Consider the following 18061-nt stretch of genomic DNA (forward strand, 5'->3'; position numbering starts at 1 on the left):
ACGGCATCAATGTCCTCTAATAAGACAACACATCTGTCTGGAAGCCCAGCAAATAAGCGCTTCAGCATTTGATCATCCGTAGTGGGGATGGAGGAGGGTTTTCAAGTTCAGCAGGTGCTCAAAGACCATAATAATCACCCCCACCAGTAGGCTGAGGAATGGAGGCGATCGGTTGCGGAGCATCCTTCCCCTCGTCTTGCGTTAGCGGCCTCGTGATCCTTAGGAGGACTGAGGAAGAGTGGTAGGATTGAGAGCGCAGCTTATATATGAGCAAAATACGTAGGGAGGTCATGATCTCCTCCGATGAATGATGACTTGCGCGAGCGCTTGGCATATGACCTGCTGACCTTTTTCTGACTGTATCAAATGACGGGTATGGACGGGATGAGAGGGGATCGGGCTCACCTGTGGGATCGGGAGAAAGGCAGGCGCTGGTACTGAGGCGTTAAGGGACGAAGAGGAAACTGGAAACACATGGAGGCTACTCGTCCACAATTTAAAGCCGAGCTCTCTTAGAAGTATATAGGTGTCACCGATTGTGACGCTAGGTAACTGCATATGTCAATAGCAAAATGGGACTAACACTAAGAGAAACTAATCGACTTGAATTATTAATTAATATTTCCAGCGTTCAAAATGATCATTACTCCGGCAGTTTCCAGTAGGCTCACTAGCTAGATATTATAGGGTATATAAACGAGGCATAGAAGCGGGGGTGGGGTGGAGTGGAAGTTAAGACAACGGAGTCGACGAAGGTTGAGCAGCATGGACTTGCAGGAGCCGCACGACGGCCTCATTCCCGGCCCAGGCGGCCTGCAAAAGCGGGGTCCGTCCTTCCTTGTCTGGTGCGTTGATGGCGGCGCCCTTCTCTAGGAGCAGCTGTACGACTGCCTCATGCCCTCTCCATGCGGCCTGCAAAAGCGGGGTCCGTCCTTCCTTATCCGGTGCATCGACGGCAGCGCCCTTCTCTAGGAGCAGCCGCACAACAGCATCATTCCCGGCCCCAGCGGCCCACCACAGCGGCGTCCGGCCCCGCTTGTCCGCCGCCTCGGTGTGGGCGTCCCCGCCGAGGAGCAGCCGCACGACGGCCTCATTCCCGGCCCAGGCGGCCTGCAAAAGCGGCGTCCGTCCTTCCTTGTCTGATGCGTTGATAGCGGCGCCCTTCTCTAGAAGCAGCTGTACGACTGCCTCATGCCCTCTCAATGCGGCCTGCAAAAGCGGCGTCCGTCCTTCCTTGTCTGGTGCGTTGATGGCGGCGCCCTTCTCCAGGAGCAGCTGTACGACTGCCTCATGCCCTCTCCATGCGGCCTGCAAAAGCGGCGTCCGTCCTTCCTTGTCTGGTGCGTTGATGGCGGCGCCCTTCTCTAGGAGCAGCTGTGCGACTGCCTCATTCCCTTTGCAGGCCGCCTGCCACAGCATCGTCTGACCCCCACTATCCAGCGCGTCAATATCAGCACCCCGGCTGATGAGCAGCTGTACGGTTGCCTCATGCCCTCTCCATGCGGCTTGCAAAACAGGCGTCCGTCCCTTATTATCTGGCTTCTTAATGTCGGCTCCCTGGTTGACGAGCAGCCGCACAATAGCCTCATGCCCGGCCCCAGCGGCTTGCAAAAGCGGCGTCCGTCCTTCGTTGTCTGGTGCATCGATGGCAGCGCCCTTCTCTAGGAGTAGCCGTGCGACTGCCTCATGCCCTCTCCATGCGGCCTGCAAAAGCGGCGTCCGTCCTTCCTTGTCTGGTGCGTTGATGGCGGCGCCCTTCTCCAGGAGCAGCTGTACGACTGCCTCATGCCCTCTCAATGCGGCTTGCAAAAGCGGGGTCCGTCCTTCCTTGTCTGGTGCATCGACGGCAGCGCCCTTCTCTAGGAGCAGCCGCACGACGGCCTCATTCCCGGCCCAGGCGGCCTGCAAAAGCGGCGTCCGTCCTTCCTTGTCTGGTGCGTTGATGGCGGCGCCCTTCTCTAGGAGCAGCTGTACGACTGCCTCATGCCCTCTCCATGCGGCTTGCAAAACAGGCGTCCGTCCTTCGTTGTCTGGTGCATCGATGGCAGCGCCCTTCTCTAGGAGTAGCCACACGACAGACTCATTCCCGGCCCAAGCAGCCTGCAAAACCGGCGTCCGTCCTTCGTTGTCTGGTGCATCGATGGCAGCGCCCTTGTCTAGGAGCAGCCGCACAATAGCCTCATTCCCGGCCCCAGCAGCTTGCGAAAGCGGCGTCCGCCCTTCGTTATCCAGTGCATCAATAGCGGCGCCCTTCTCCAGAAGCAGCCACACGATAGCCTCATGCCCGGCCCCAGCGGCTTGTAAAACCGGCGTCCGTCCTTCCTTATCCGGTACATCGACGGCAGCGCCCTTGTCTAGGAGTAGCCGTGCGACTGCCTCATGCCCTCTCCATGCAGCTTGCAAAACCGGCGTCCGTCCTTCGTTGTCTGGTGCATCGATGGCAGCGCCCTTCTCTAGGAGTAGCCGCACGACGGCCTCATTCCCGGCCCAGGCGGCCTGCAAAACCGGCGTCCGTCCCTCATTATCTTGCGTATCAACAGCGGCGCCCTTCTCCAGGAGCAGCCGCACGACGGCCTCATGCCCGTTCTCGGCGGCCCATGACAGCGGCGTCCGGCCCCGCTTGTCCGCCGCCTCGGTGTGGGCGTCCCCGCCGAGGAGCAGCCGCACGACGGCCTCATTCCCGGCCCAGGCGGCCTGCAAAACCGGCGTCCGTCCCTCATTATCTTGCGTATCAACAGCGGCGCCATAGTCGATAAGCCGCTGCACAATAGCTTCATTTCCTTTGTCGGCCGCCTGCCACAGCATCGTCTGACCCCCACTATCCAGCGCGTCAATATCAGCACCCCGGCTGATGAGCAGCTGTACGGTTGCCTCATGCCCTCTCCATGCGGCTTGCAAAACAGGCGTCCGTCCTTCGTTGTCTGGTGCATCGATGGCAGCGCCCTTGTCTAGAAGCAGCCGTGCGACTGCCTCATGCCCGGCCCCAGCGGCTTGCGAAAGCGGCGTCCGTCCTTCATTGTCTGGTGCATCGATGGCGGCGCCCTTCTCTAGGAGTAGCCGCACGACGGCCTCATGCCCTCTCAATGCGGCCTGCAAAAGCGGCGTCCGTCCTTCCTTGTCTGGTGCGTTGATGGCGGCGCCCTTCTCTAGGAGCAGCTGTACGACTGCCTCATGCCCTCTCCATGCGGCTTGCAAAATAGGCGTCCGTCCTTCGTTGTCTGGTGCATCGATGGCAGCGCCCTTCTCTAGGAGTAGCCACACGACAGACTCATTCCCGGCCCAAGCAGCCTGCAAAACCGGCGTCCGTCCTTCGTTGTCTGGTGCATCGATGGCGGCGCCCTTGTCTAGGAGCAGCCGCACAACAGCCTCATTCCCGGCCCCAGCAGCTTGCGAAAGCGGCGTCCGCCCTTCGTTATCCAGTGCATCAATAGCGGCGCCCTTCTCCAGAAGCAGCCACACGACAGCCTCATGCCCGGCCCCAGCGGCTTGTAAAACCGGCGTCCGTCCTTCCTTATCCGGTACATCGACGGCAGCGCCCTTGTCTAGGAGTAGCCGTGCGACTGCCTCATGCCCTCTCCATGCAGCTTGCAAAACCGGCGTCCGTCCTTCGTTATCTGGTGCATCGATGGCAGCGCCCTTGTCTAGGAGCAGCTGTATGACTGCCTCGTGCCCTCTCCATGCGGCTTGCAAAACAGGCGTCCGTCCTTCGTTGTCTGGTGCATCGATGGCAGCGCCCTTCTCTAGGAGTAGCCGCACGACGGCCTCATTCCCGGCCCAGGCGGCCTGCAAAACCGGCGTCCGTCCCTCATTATCTTGCGTATCAACAGCGGCGCCCTTCTCCAGGAGCAGCCGCACGACGGCCTCATGCCCGTTCTCGGCGGCCCATGACAGCGGCGTCCGGCCCCGCTTGTCCGCCGCCTCGGTGTGGGCGTCCCCGCCGAGGAGCAGCCGCACGACGGCCTCATTCCCGGCCCAGGCGGCCTGCAAAACCGGCGTCCGTCCCTCATTATCTTGCGTATCAACAGCGGCGCCATAGTCGATAAGCCGCTGCACAATAGCTTCATTTCCTTTGTCGGCCGCCTGCCACAGCATCGTCTGACCCCCACTATCCAGCGCGTCAATATCAGCACCCCGGCTGATGAGCAGCTGTACGGTTGCCTCATGCCCTCTCCATGCGGCTTGCAAAACAGGCGTCCGTCCTTCGTTGTCTGGTGCATCGATGGCAGCGCCCTTGTCTAGAAGCAGCCGTGCGACTGCCTCATGCCCGGCCCCAGCGGCTTGCGAAAGCGGCGTCCGTCCTTCATTGTCTGGTGCATCGATGGCGGCGCCCTTCTCTAGGAGTAGCCGCACGACGGCCTCATGCCCTCTCAATGCGGCCTGCAAAAGCGGCGTCCGTCCTTCCTTGTCTGGTGCGTTGATGGCGGCGCCCTTCTCCAGGAGCAGCTGTACGACTGCCTCATGCCCTCTCCATGCGGCTTGCAAAACAGGCGTCCGTCCTTCGTTGTCTGGTGCATCGATGGCAGCGCCCTTCTCTAGGAGTAGCCGCACGACGGCCTCATTCCCGGCCCAGGCGGCCTGCAAAACCGGCGTCCGTCCTTCGTTGTCTGGTGCATCGATGGCGGCGCCCTTGTCTAGGAGTAGCCGCACGACGGCCTCATGCCCTCTCCATGCGGCCTGCAAAACCGGCGTCCGTCCTTCGTTGTCTGGTGCATCGATGGCAGCGCCCTTCTCTAGGAGTAGCCGCACGACGGCCTCATTCCCGGCCCAGACGGCCTGCAAAACCGGCGTCCGTCCCTCATTATCTTGCGTATCAACAGCGGCGCCCTTCTCCAGGAGCAGCCGCACGACGGCCTCATGCCCGTTCTCGGCGGCCCATGACAGCGGCGTCCGGCCCCGCTTGTCCGCCGCCTCGGTGTGGGCGCCCCCGCCGAGGAGCAGCCGTGCGACTGCCTTATTCCCAGCCCCAGCAGCCTGCGAAAGCGGCGTCCGTCCTTCGTTATCCAGTGCATCGATGGCGGCGCCCTTCCCTAGAAGCAGCCGTGCGACTGCCTTATTCCCGGCCCCAGCAGCCTGCGAAAGCGGCGTCCGCCCCTCATTATCTTGCGTATCAACGGCGGCGCCATAGTCGATAAGCCGCTGCACAATAGCTTCATTTCCTTTGTCGGCCGCCTGCCACAGCATCGTCCGACCCCCACTATCCAGCGCGTCAATATCGGCGCCCCGGTTGATAAGCAGCTGCACGATTGCTTTATGCCCTGCCATAGCGGCCCACCATAGTGGCCGCTGGCCTCCGTTGTCTGCCGCGTCAATATCAGCACCCCGGCTGATGAGCAGCTGTACGATTGCTTCATGCCCCGCCCCAGCGGCCCACGACACTGGCGTCCGTCTGTCCTTGTCTGGCTCCTTGACGTCGGCGCCCTCGTCGACGAGCAGCTGCACAATGGCCTTATGCCCTCCCCCGGCGGCCCGCGACACCGGCGTCCGTCCCTCTTTGTCCGACTCCTTGACGTCGGCGCCCTGGCCGATGAGCAGCCGCACGACGGCCTCCGATCCTCCCCAAGTGGCCCACCATAGCGCCGTCCGGCCCTCCTTGTCTGGCTCCTTGACGGCGGCGCTATGGTTGATGAGCAGCCGCACGACAGTCTCGTGCCCGCCCAAGGCAGCCTGCGACAGCGGCGTCTGGCCATCGGTATTTTTGCAGTCGATATCAATGCCAGCTCGCTCTGTCCTCTGCAAAATAGCCCGTAATAACCCCGTCACTCCATATCTCGATAAGACGTGTACCAGACTGGTCCCTTCTGGCGGACAGTCACAAGAATACTTCTCTAATATCCTGTAAATACGCACCCATTGTTCTATAAGAGTATTTGATGGCCCTGCGAAATATTCCAGAAGATCCTCTTGGGGGACAATTCTAGCATCACTTTGCTTTGTATGCGCCACCCACGAGGTCGTGGCGTAATGCAGGAAAGGAAAACTAGATTTCAAGCGGCAAGGCTCGTGACTTGCTGGCCGACCGATCTCCTCCATCGCCAAGTAGCGTATGCAGGTCCTGGATAGCCGATGGTGTGCGATTCCGACTACGGGGTCGGGGTTGGCGGACTCGTCTAGAGCCGATAAGCCCTTCTCGACGAAAAAGTCCTTGACGGACTGGTGGATGAACTGTATAACCTTCGCATCTGATGTGACCTCGGCAAGACCGCGGCTGAGCGTCTGAACTCGCCTCTTCATTCTGTCACTGTCCGATATATAATCTTTTGTGCTCTGGCACTTCTGTAATGACTTGAATTGGCAGTCGGCATCGACGATCATGGCCCATCGCAATTCGTCTAGTGACAGGGGCCGCGTGGCAAAGCAGATCCATTGAATCAGTTTGAGAGAAGCTGCTCTCTCGTCCACGTTTCGGATGAGGTCGTGGTAGAGGTCATCTAGATCCGGAGGGATAGAATAGATCTCGTTTTCAATCTTCTTCAGTCCTGCTCCTCCATTGTCAAGGTCCAGGATTTGGTCCACCACGAGGTACGCCCATATGAAAACGCCCTGGGCATGTTTTGTGATTAAATCCGGAATCGTAGATGCCGTTAGCTCACGAGATACAGAAAGCCGCGCTCGCACGTAGGTCGAAATATCCCGTCCGTTCTCATCCTCGAGGCATATTTCGAACTGACAAGTCTGGTCTAGAATCGGGTAGTGACGACAAGTGAAGCAGATGTGAAACTGTGAACCGGTAGACGGGAGCCCCTGGAGCAGGGACTTAAACTCCCGGACCAGCCTGACCGCATTCTTTTGGCCACATTCGTCTAACGCGTCAACGAATAACCAGAGTGGGCGAGTCTTCAAGGTGTTCAGAAGCGCTGACTCGAAGAAGCGCTGCAGCTCGCGCGAATGCCACTGCCACTTTTCGCCCGGCTTGCCAACAGTTTTGCACCGTTGTTGGAAAGTGGACATGAGGTCTGATAGTGTGTCAGGGACCTTCTTAAGGAGCTGGTGAAGGAGCGACTGGAAGAGGCCCAACGGTGTCTTTTGGAGTTCAGTGCCGCGGCCGTGGAAGAAGAACGAGAGGATCAAGTCACTCTCTCTGATGTTGGGTATTGCCATGACATTATTTAGAACGTGTCGCAGCAACGTCGACTTCCCAGAGCCGGGCTTCCCTTTGATCCAGAGCACACCCCGATCACAAGAGGCCCAGGTCGTGTACGTTTGGTGTTGAAGCAGCCACTGGCATGTTCCCTGAGCGGCGGTATCGATGTCGTGGGATCGACTGTCCATTTCTTCAAAAGCCAGCGATTGTAAGCAATTTTGTGATGATTCGCCTGTGTTTGGACGAAATGGTGAGCCGAAAATCTCTAGGATATCCGCGAAAACGGCCGCTCTTACTAGTAATATGCACGCCACCGTGAATAATGGTTCCGGGAAAATGGGGACCATCGCCCTCGCTCTTGTTCACGGTACCGCGATGAGCGTTGAGTTGGTCCCCAGTACCGTGGCTGATAAAGGATGTGCTCTGCGCAGAGCCCATTATCTCAAGCACGTTTGATTGAGGTAAGGAAAGCGATGAAAAGTTAAGCGGGGTTGCACAAGACGAATATGGTCTGTCCAAGGGACCAAAGCCTGTGGATCAGGTAGAAAGAGGAAACATAGGGTGAGAACCAGACTACCAAAATCTTTTCATCTCTGGTGAGAAGGAGGCAGACGTGCTAGCAGACGCGGAGTCACCTCGAAATAGTGAGGACGACGAGGTCAGGCTAAGTCATTAGTGGTCGCCGCGGGGAGGAGGCCAGCTGTCACAGAGGGCGTCGCAAAAACGAGACGGCAAAGACGAATACAAAAGAGACTCTGTTGTCTTAAGAAGGTCCCACCGCGCACAGTACGCAGAGGTTTCGCTCATAAGCCAAAGAATAGTTCGATACGTTTAGGAAGCAAGAAAGAACTTCTAGTGTCAGATTGGGGCGTCGGAAGAAAACGAGTCGCTTAAGGCCACGACAAATACACCAACCGATACAGCGGGTGGACGAGCGGGGTTCGGGTGCGCGTAATCCATATAGTGTACCTCAGCCGTTCCAGCTGAAGGATGTGCAGGACGGGTTAGATGTTGTGGCCATTGACCTCTTTTTTTCTAATATCACATGATGAGCCAATCACTTACCATTGTCGAGCATCGGGCGCGTCCCGAGCCAATTCGGTGCTGCCAAGCTGCAGCCACATCACATGTATCCAGCGACACTAAGAGATGTGGTCCTACGGATGCTCCTAATTCCTGACTAGAAAGCAAGGGAGGTTGGAAATTGAGGGGCTGGGACCCAAGTATCACACTGCAATGCGATGCCAGTTTCGCATCATGGCGGCAAAAGTTGCACTTTCAAGCGGGGGCTCTTGTGTCCTGCTGAGAGAGATGACACAGCCGGGTACAGTTTAAGACTTGGTACTAGGGACCTCCAGGCTTCTCCAATCCTTCGTGCCAGTCACTCAAGTTGATGGCATCTGAAAATGCTGTTGCGGTCTGCCGAGTCATTGACGAACTCACTTCCTTCATTGTCACCCAGGGAGCCTGGGAACTCGATGGGGGAAGAGGAAAGAATCGAGGCGCGTAGGTGAAACGAGGCTTTTATGATCTGACCAACCAGTTGCTGGCACAGATTGGTGTTGGTCATTCAACAACGCCACTGATGAGCGGTAGGCTAACATAGTGGGAGACGAGTCTGCTAGTTTTGTTCCGACGTCACGAGAGGCTAGTATGGCGAGCCTTCAGCTCTATATACTTCTTTCTAGGAAATTCTCTGACAACTTGCGAGCCAACTATTTAAAATAGGGGATATCTAAAAGTTATAAAACATCCCGACAATGGGCGACAGGGCAGCAAGGTACTCAAAGCAGATGGCGTTGAGAACATCCAGCTATACGGAGTAGCACTCACCCATCCCCATATTTGATTACGTGCATATCTCGCCAGTGGCAGTGCAAATCCTTCGCAGTGAGGTAATTGGCCCTCGTTACCCATCCGCATCATCAGGCTGGCGGCTACAAGCGCCGGCTTCTTCAGCTGCCAAGTCACTTATGCCAACAGCATATTTACAATAGTCCATCGTCGTGCCCTTACGAGCTTCTGACCAACACTCAACGAGACAGTGCAGCTCAGCGCTTACCAAGCCCTACCTAAATCCACAGCCAAATCATCAACTTCCCGTATCAACACTCAGGAAAACACCCACCACCCAAGTGCATCTCCAAGATGACTGCCTCCGTGGATTCAACTTTGTCAAACGCTGTGACACGCTGTATTAAGCGCACTATCGAGGCCCTCAGCTCGGCTGCCGACGAGCACGGTGAGGTGAAGGAAGACACCACTCTGCAGAAAGCGTTTCACGAAGCTGGCCAAACTCTTCCTCTTATTCAGCAAGCACTTGAAGAATCCCGAGCCGAACTCCAGGGAGTGACCCAGAAGACTCTGGAGTCGCTGCAAGAGTGCTATGCCAAAGCCGATATCTGCAAGGCTATCTTCCTGGCTGTCGCTGGTGCGCAGCCTGAGAAAAGGCAGGAAGCCTACAAGGAGGCCGTTCAAAAGAGAAGCAAAGGAAGGACAGTTGAACAGTTGGTAATCGGGATTGCAACTGATGTTTGCGGACTGGGCGAGATACTCGCCATCCAGAAGCATGTTGAGGGACTACGTGGTGCCATCGACCGCCTCAGCAACATGGAGCCGTCCCTGCCGAAGGCAAAGACTGACGGCGTCTTCAATCACTATGGCTCCGGCGACCAACTCAACGCTCCTGGCGGTACCGTGAACAAGAGCACAGGCAGTGGCAATCACTTTCCTGGGGGTTCTTTCTTTGGATCTATGACTTTTGGCAATAATCCGTCTTGAGGAGGACTGCTCTTTGTTGGAGGGGCTCTCGTACTCCCGTAAAGATGACTAGAAGTGGAAGGCTGGTTCTGGGCAGTCGTCGTTGGCTGGGCCTTGATTTCTAGGTAGTACAAGCAGGCGTTGTTGTGCGTTAGTACCATGGCCTGAGGACGAGTCTGTTCCTCCACCGCTTTGGGATTAAAGAGATGAATGACAGCAAGATGAATCGCAAGGGCATCGGACAAATTATATATCTCGGATTTGATACGCCTCTGCCTAGGTATCTTGAGGTACATGTTCTCAAGAGCCTTCCTTGCCAAATTGCACAGACCCAGTGAAAGTAGCCCCCGGAAATTGGTTGCCACTGCCTATGCTCTTGTTCACGGTACCGCCAGGAGCGTTGAGTTGGTCGCCGGGGCCAAAGTTGTTGAAGGACGAGTTGGCCGACTTGTGTATCAGGGTTTCTTCTATCGGTCGTCTTGGTTGCCTGGCAGCTGAGTTCCTGATTTGCGATTCCCATCTAATCAGCTCGCCAAGTAGCCTTTTGAAGCCATTATCGTCCACGGAGCTAAACTTGACCATGTTGCTATGGTTGGCGTGGATGCTGATCGCGTTGTAACTCTCAAGGGTAGCCGAGTCCTTGGAGACGACTTTTCCGACCCCAGGCAAGGGCAGTTCTTCAAAGAAGCACGTAACCTCGAGATCCCGGCCGGCCTTCTGCTGTTCCCGTACCATAGACCAGAACCGATCTTGAATGGACTGGAGGTACTTGTCTTCTGTCTCCAAGATCTTCAACAACGACTTGTTGGTGGACTTGACGATGCCGAGGGCCGAAGCCGGTATCCTGGCCCAGTCGGCCATCCAGGATCCCCTGTGAGGCGTGCCCAGGAATACGATGCCCTTGGTGCAGTCGAATATGCCCCGGAGATGTGGTTCGGGGTTGTTTCGGGAGAGAAGAATGGCTTCCTTGCAGACGAGGCCGCCGAGGCTGTGGGCAACAAAGACTAGCGGTCGAGAGGACGCATTGGGACAGGCTCTGTCGGTCGACAGGTCGTTCAAGAGGTTCGCGGCATGATCGATCAGCCCATTTGTCGATGCGACCGATTTCCGCACGATGTACGCGTCGTAGCCGTACGTGAGTACGCGAGCCTTGCTGAGCTTGGGCGGCAGGAGCGTCTCGGGCCAGGGTTTGGACTGCCCATGGGCGGTCCAGGTGCTGTCCCGATTGCCAGTCAGACCGTGGACAAAGCAGATGTCGATCGTGGCGTCGCGGCAGTCGTGCAAGACTTCAACTCCATCCGGGAAGGAGGGAACTGGAGTGCTCTCAGAGGGTGGCCGGAGGTCTGTGTCGTGGCGCGATGGAGGACCAGGCGGGTCGTGACCGTGGCTTGTCTCCTGCTGTTGATGAATTTCCGGCGAATTGCCGCCAGTCTGATGCTGTTTCCGCCGCGGAAATCTCGCTCGCAATCTCCTCATCAGCGGTGCGTTATAGAATCGGTAGGAAAGGGAGCTCGGGTCGGCGGAGATCATCACATTTGTGCGTGACGCATTCTCCAAAGAAATGTGGCAGTTCTGAGAAGATGAAGTTGCGAGGGAGGAAAGCGGGTAATGCTGGCTGAATGTCCGCAAGCTGCGGCGGCTGCTGCGCCGCAACCAACTTCCCTTTTTGTGGCTGTCGACCTGCAGCCTCCTCTTCACCCTGGTTTTTGGTCTGCGATGTGTGATCGTTCTCGGTTGTTGTAGGATAAGCGGAAGGTAGAACGACGGTGTCCAGTTCACCCGTTCGAGCCTTTACTAGCAGTATGGCATGACTCCCGACCCCTGATCTTGCCGTCCATGCGTTCCGGGATTGGTGAAGCTCGATGGCCCCAGGGTAGCGGGACGCGAATCGGGCATTTCGCTTAGAAGACAAGGCTGCGCGATGACTCCTTGCCCCGCGACAGGGCATCAATCCCTGGCATCTGTCTTGTACCGTCGCGTACCCTTTGCCTAGGCGGGGAGATAAATTGGAGTGACTTCGCCCAGGTTTCCCAGAAGCCCTGCCGTCTGCGTGCTGATCGCGAAGTCCAAGTAAGCCTTGTTAGCTCGAGCCAGACGATGCCCCGCGGCCGACGCCAGCCAGTTCTAGCATAACCAGTCCGCACTAGGCACGGCCCGAACCCCATATGCCTAGCACAAGTGATGATCAAAAGGGATGGTCAATCGCCCAGCGGAGCTAAACTGGCTATCAAAGCCATAGCAGCACCATCCCCAAATACCCTGGACCAAGAAGCGCACCTGGGCGCCGGAGTTATCGTTTATACTCTGAGCTACTGTCGAGTGCAGTTTGCTACGAGAGACCTATGACGGCATTGTGGCGAGGCGAACTATGACCCCCGGACCAGCATGGCCAAATACCGCCCAACTGTTCCAGCCCGGGCTGCGTCGAGAAAATAGTTCACGACCGCCACACCATCCTTCCCGACTGGATGTGAAAACACCAGAATGGTATGCAAGCCATGTCGCTACCGGAAGTCCAGGTGCGACGGGCGACGACCAGGGTGCTCATCCTGTGTCGGCAGGTGCTCTAAAGAGCCCGAGTATGGAGACCGGAGAAAAGATCAAAGGCATTCTGAGGGAGAGGTACAAAGAGCAAAAGGGAGGGTCCAGTTGCTGGAGGACTTGCTGCGCTCTGATTAGTTGGTGGGACGAAGAATGCATGGAGGTCATTCAATTGATGCGGTTGAGCGCTTGGCTAGAGAACCTAGAAGCTTTGCAGAGCGTTTAGAGCGCTCGATAATCTCATTTGCTGGGCTTATGTGCGTCGTGGCTCGGCGTCTCAAAAATGTTCAGGCCACTTGCGAAAGGACCCTCTACCTGCAGCCACCAAACAGTTCTCGGCGGCTACTGGCCTTTGATAATTCGCTACGTGTGGCTTCGGCTTCGGGTTAGGCGCCACTAAATGGACGCCACCCAGCCGTTGAGCCAGCTGGTGTGTCTATCATGGCCCCGAGAGGATTATAGAGGCTCTGCTCCCTTAAGCGGCTCGTCTGGAGCTAGAACCCCAATCTGGCACCAGAGATGCCTTCCCGCTTCCTAAGAGTGTCAAACTATTGTTCGGCTCGCGAGCGAACCCTCGGAAGGTTGCGCGCGTTTTGATCTTCTCAAGACACGAGTTTCATTTGTATCTCCCGTCAGATGGTGCCGTCACATTCTCGCGCAGCCCTATTGGCTATTGGTGACAGCCACCCGCTCCCACCCCCCTCAGCCCGCCTGATCTCCTCGTCCTCGTTTCCAGCTGACTTCGCGTCCGCTGGCACATCTGGCTCCGCAGCTGAGACGAAGAGATTTTGGTAGTCTGGTTCCCACCCCGCGTTCCCTTCCCGTGCTCCCTCCTTCAGCCGGAAATACAGGCATTGATAAGCCATCGGGCAGATCAAATTTCTGGTACAAGCCCGCGCATCTTCCCGTCGTCTTCGGCCTTCTTCGATTGATCTATCGTGTCTTAGACAATGGATAGAGCCACAGACGAGACATTTCCGCCACAGAAGCGGCCTCGGACTAGTGGGCTACAAGGGGAGGCGGAACGAATTAGACAGTCTTCCCAGGGCTCGCCCTTCTACAGTTATGGCACTGGGGATCAATTCAACGCCCCCCAGGGCAAACTGGACATCACCAAAGGCCCCGGCAATCAATTCCCTGGAGCCACTTTCCACGCTCCTGTGTATTTTGGTAAGAGCAGGCGTTATCGTCGACAGTATAGAGGTTCTTGACTCACCATATCGTTTAGGCACACAGGAACACTTCGACCCGTTACGAGAATGCTTAAGATCACTGGCTTTTCTAGAAATAGATAATCGGTCCAACGATATTGATACTGCCGCGACGGGAACATGCGAGTGGCTACTTCGACATAAAACGTACACGAGCTGGGCCTCTTGTGGTCGAGGCCTGCTTTGGATCAAAGGGAAGCCCGGCTCTGGGAAGTCGACGTTGCTGCGATACGTTCTGGACTATATCGTGGCAATACCTAATACCGGAGAGGGAGCCTTGATCCTCTCATTCTTCTTCCACGGCCGTGGCTCTGAACTCCAAAAGACGCCGTTTGGCCTCTTCCGGTCGCTCCTTCACCAACTCCTACGCCAGGTCCCTAAGGCACTGACTGACCTTATGGCCACTTTCCAACAACGGTGCGAAACCATTGGCAAGCCGGGCGAAAAGTGGCAGTGGCATCCACGCGAGCTACAACGCTTCTCCGAGTCATCGCTTCTGAAGGTCTTGAGGACTCATCCAGTCTGGTTATTCGTCGATGCGTTAGACGAATGTGGCAAAGAGAACGCGGTGAAGTTAGTCGAGGATTTTGAGTCTATGCTCCAGAGGCCCCCGTCTAGCGACTTAAAACGATTTCGCATCTGCTTTACTTGTCGTCACTACCCGATACTGAACCTGGATGGTGTGTTTGAAGTATGCGTAGAGAAAGAGAACCAGAAGGATATATCGACTTTCGTGCAAGATAAGCTCTCTTCGTTCCGTGGACGGACATTATCCACGATTCCGGATTTAATCATAAAACGGGCCGACGGCGTTTTCTTATGGGCGTGGCTTATAGTGAAGCAAGTTCTTGACCTTGAGCGCGAGGGTGTCGGAATAAAGAGTATTGAGGCCAAAATCCGTTCGGTCCCTCAAGAGCTCGATGCGTTATACTGCGAACTTATCCGAAATATGGGTTCGGAATCTCTGAAACTCGTCCAATGGATCTGTTTTGCCACGCGGCCCTTGTCACTAAACGAATTGCGATGGGCTATGCTTATCGACGCGGATTGCCCACACCGGTCATTATATGAATGCCAGAGCGCAGGAGATCACCCATCCGACGATGATGTGATGAAGAGACGAGTTCAGACGCTGAGCTGCGGTCTTGCCGAGGTCACGTCTTCTGTCCGTCAAGGACTTTTTCGTCGAGAAGGGTATATCGGCTCTGGACGAGTCCAGTTCATCCACCAGTCCGTCAAGGACTTTTTCGTCGAGAAGGGCCTATCGGCTTTGGACGAGTCCACCAAAACCGATTTTGTAGGAATCGCACACCATCGGCTTTCTAGGACCTGCATACGCTACTTGGCAATGGAGGAGATCGACCGGTCAGCAAGTCAAAAGCGTAGCGATATACTATCCGAGTTTCCTCTCCTACATTACGCCACGACCTCTTGGGTGGCACACACGAAGGAAAGTGATGCTAGAAGTATCTCTCAAGAGGATCTTCTGGAATATTTCGCAGGGCCATTAAACACTCTGATGGAACGATGGGTGCGTATTTATAGAATATTAGACACATATTCTGATGGCTGTCCGGCAGAAGGAACTAGTCTAGTACACGTTATGTCGAGGTATGGAGTGGCAGGGGCGTTATGGGCCATTTTGGAAAGGACAGATCAAGTTGGCATTAATATCGATGCCAAAGATTCGCATGACCGGACGCCGCTGTTATGGGCCGCCACGAACGGGCACGAGGCCGTCGTGCGGCTGCTCCTCGACCGGGGCGCCCACACCGAGGCGGCGGACAAGGACGGCCGGACGCCGCTATGGAGGGCCGCCACGAACGGGGACGTGGCCGTCGTACGGCTGCTCCTCGACCGGGGCGCCCACACCGAGGCGGCAAACAAGGACGGCCGGACGCCGCTATGGAGGGCCGCCACGAACGGGGACGTGGCCGTCGTGCGGCTGCTCCTCGACCGGGGCGCCCACACCGAGGCGGCGGACAAGGAGGGCCGGACGCCGCTGTGGTGGGCCACCGCGAAGGGGCTCGAGGCCGTCGTGGGGCTGCTCCACACCGGGGCGGCGGACAAGGAGGGCTGGACGCCGCTGTGGAGGGCCGCCGGGCGCGGGGACAAGGCCGTCGTGGGGCTGCTCCTCGACCGGGGCGCCCACACCGAGGCGGCGGACAAGGTGTGGGGCTTAACGCCGCTGGCGCAGGCCGCCGCGCGCGGGGACAAGGCCGTCGTGCGGCTGCTCCTCGACCGGGGCGCCCACACCGAGGCAGCGGACCAGGGGGGCCGGACGCCGCTGTGGTGGGCCGCCGCGAAGGGACTCGAGGCCGTCGTACGGCTGCTCCTTGACCGGGGCGCCCACACCGAGGCGGCGGACAAGGTGTGGGGCTTAACGCCGCTGGCGCAGGCCGCCGCGCGCGGGGACAAGGCCGTCGTGCGGCTGCTTCTCGACCGGGGCGCCTACACCGAGGCGGCGGACCAGGGGGGCCGGACGCCGCTGTGGAGGGCCGCCGGGCGTGGGGACAAGGCCGTCGTGGGGCTGCTCCACACCGAGGCGGTGGACAAGGAGGGCCGGACACCGCTGTGGAGGGCCGCCGGGGAGGGGGATAAGGCCGTCGTGGGGCTGCTCCTCGACCGCGGCGCCCACACCGAGGCGGCGGACAAGGAGGGCCGGACGCCGCTGGCGCAGGCCGCCGCGCGCGGGGACAAGGCCGTCGTGCGGCTGCTCCTTGACCGGGGCGCCCACACCGAGGCGGCGGACAAGGAGGGTCAGACGCCGCTGTGGATGGCCGCCGAGAACGGGCACGAGGCCGTCGTGCGGCTGCTCCTCGACCGGGGCGCCCACACCGAGGCGGCGGACAAGGTGTGGGGCTCGACGCCGCTGTGGAGGGCCGCCGAGCGTGGGCACGAGGCCGTCGTGCGGCTACTCCTCGACCGGGGCGCCCACACCGAGGCGGCGGACAAGGTGTGGGGCTTGACGCCGCTGGCGCAGGCCGCCGCGCGCGGGGACAAGGCCGTCGTGCGGCTGCTCCTTGACCGGGGCGCCCACACCGAGGCGGCGGACCAGGGGGGCCGGACGCCGCTGTCGCAGGCCGCCGCGCGCGGGGACAAGGCCGTCGTGCGGCTGCTGCAAGTCCATATTGCTCAACCTTCGTCCACTACGTTGCGCTGACCTCCACCCCACCCCACCACCTACCTCTGAGCCTCGTTTATATACCCTATCTCTAGCAGAGCCTACTGGAAATTGCTGGAGTAATGATCATTTTAAACATTGGAAACATTCATTAGTCATTCAAGTCGATTAGTTTCCCTCAGTATTGTCCCATTTTGCCATTGACATATGCAATTACCCAGCGTCACGAGCAGTGCCTCAGGATATTCGATCAGTGTTTGCGCCGAAATTTGCCGGCAACATCCGGGTCTCCGCTAAGCATTGACATCTTGAACTTCCTGGTTGATCAAAAATGGCTTCGTCTTCTCAGAATGGTCTGCTATGACCCCCTCTTCGTCCCTTAACACCTCAGTACCAGCACTTCCACAGGTGAGCCCGATCACCTCTCATCCTGCCCACACCGTAATGCGGCGTAAGTGCAATCGTTCTGGCAGAATGGTTTATACTAACCTTGACCCAGGCTCACTCCGTTGGATTCTTCCAGTGCGCCATATAGCCACACGGAAACGGGTGTGTGAGAGACGGTATATCTTCCTGAGGCGGCTCAAAGGAAGCCCTCCGCCGATGGATCGTGTGTGGTCTGGGGTAGATGTGCTCCGTGTTGAGCTACCTGACGCTCCGATCGTTCAATCTCCTACGAGACGACGCAGAAATTAACTCAAGGGGCTTGGATGGGATGACACCGATACATTATGCTGCAATGCATGGCCACCTTCCAGTGGTGCGGTCGTTGATTGAAGCTGGGGCGGATATAGACGTTGTGGACGGATTAGGAAACACTCCGCTGCTCTGGGCTATCTATCAGAGATATACTGCAGCCAGAGAAGCTTGGTATAGGGCGCAGCCTCGCGGCAGTATCAAGACAGTAGTATCGGAAGGTAATGGGTCTGCCTTTACGATATAGCAAGCTGACTACGACTGGTGCCTCGACTGGAAGCAAATGACTAAGCGTTGTATAACACCAACAGGCTCTAGGGAATGGACCAAGGAAGAGATGATGACCGATCTTGACTTGGATAAGTTAGAGAACGACCGCCTTGACGCCCAGGTAGCCAATGAGATAGAAGTGCAACCCTTTTCGAATAGATGAGGGCCGGGCCAGAGTCCCTAGAGCATGTGGCTCCCGCGGCATCAATGTCCTCTAACAAGACGACACACCTGTCTGGAAGCCCAGTAAATAGGCCCTTCAGCATTTGATTATCTGTGATGGGGATGGAGAAGGACTTCAAGTTCGGCAGGTGCTCAAGGCTATGTACATGTCACCGCCAAAAACTTGCCTAGGCCACCGTCGCTTAACCATTAACA

The 18061-nt window shown here is 57.5% G+C and overlaps 4 protein-coding genes across 4 annotated transcripts; 2 read left to right on the forward strand and 2 right to left on the reverse strand.

Moving 5' to 3' along the window:
• Window positions 1-732: 732 nt before the first annotated feature.
• NCS57_00346400 (uncharacterized protein) lies at window positions 733-7269 on the reverse strand (the record flags this gene model as incomplete). Its single annotated transcript, XM_053053457.1, has 1 exon — window positions 733-7269. One exon carries the CDS (start codon window positions 7267-7269, stop codon window positions 733-735), a length of 6537 nt encoding a protein of 2178 aa, XP_052915617.1.
• Window positions 7270-9229: 1960 nt separating this feature from the next.
• On the forward strand, window positions 9230-9862 carry NCS57_00346500 (uncharacterized protein; the record flags this gene model as incomplete). The annotated part of the gene is made up of 1 exon (XM_053053458.1): window positions 9230-9862. The coding sequence occupies one exon, from the start codon at window positions 9230-9232 to the stop codon at window positions 9860-9862; it is 633 nt and encodes a 210-aa protein (XP_052915618.1).
• Window positions 9863-10141: 279 nt separating this feature from the next.
• Window positions 10142-11431, reverse strand: NCS57_00346600 (NACHT-sigma domain-containing protein; the record flags this gene model as incomplete). The annotated part of the gene is made up of 1 exon (XM_053053459.1): window positions 10142-11431. The coding sequence occupies exon 1, from the start codon at window positions 11369-11371 to the stop codon at window positions 10142-10144; it is 1230 nt and encodes a 409-aa protein (XP_052915619.1). The 5' UTR covers window positions 11372-11431.
• Window positions 11432-13332: 1901 nt separating this feature from the next.
• NCS57_00346700 (uncharacterized protein) lies at window positions 13333-16756 on the forward strand (the record flags this gene model as incomplete). The annotated part of the gene is made up of 2 exons (XM_053053460.1): window positions 13333-13552; window positions 13611-16756. The coding sequence occupies 2 exons, from the start codon at window positions 13333-13335 to the stop codon at window positions 16754-16756; spliced, it is 3366 nt and encodes a 1121-aa protein (XP_052915620.1).
• Between the last annotated feature and the right edge of the window lie 1305 nt (window positions 16757-18061).

The sequence above is a fragment of the Fusarium keratoplasticum genome, chromosome 3 (genome assembly GCF_025433545.1).
Source record: "Fusarium keratoplasticum isolate Fu6.1 chromosome 3, whole genome shotgun sequence".
NCBI lineage: Eukaryota > Fungi > Ascomycota > Sordariomycetes > Hypocreales > Nectriaceae > Fusarium > Fusarium keratoplasticum.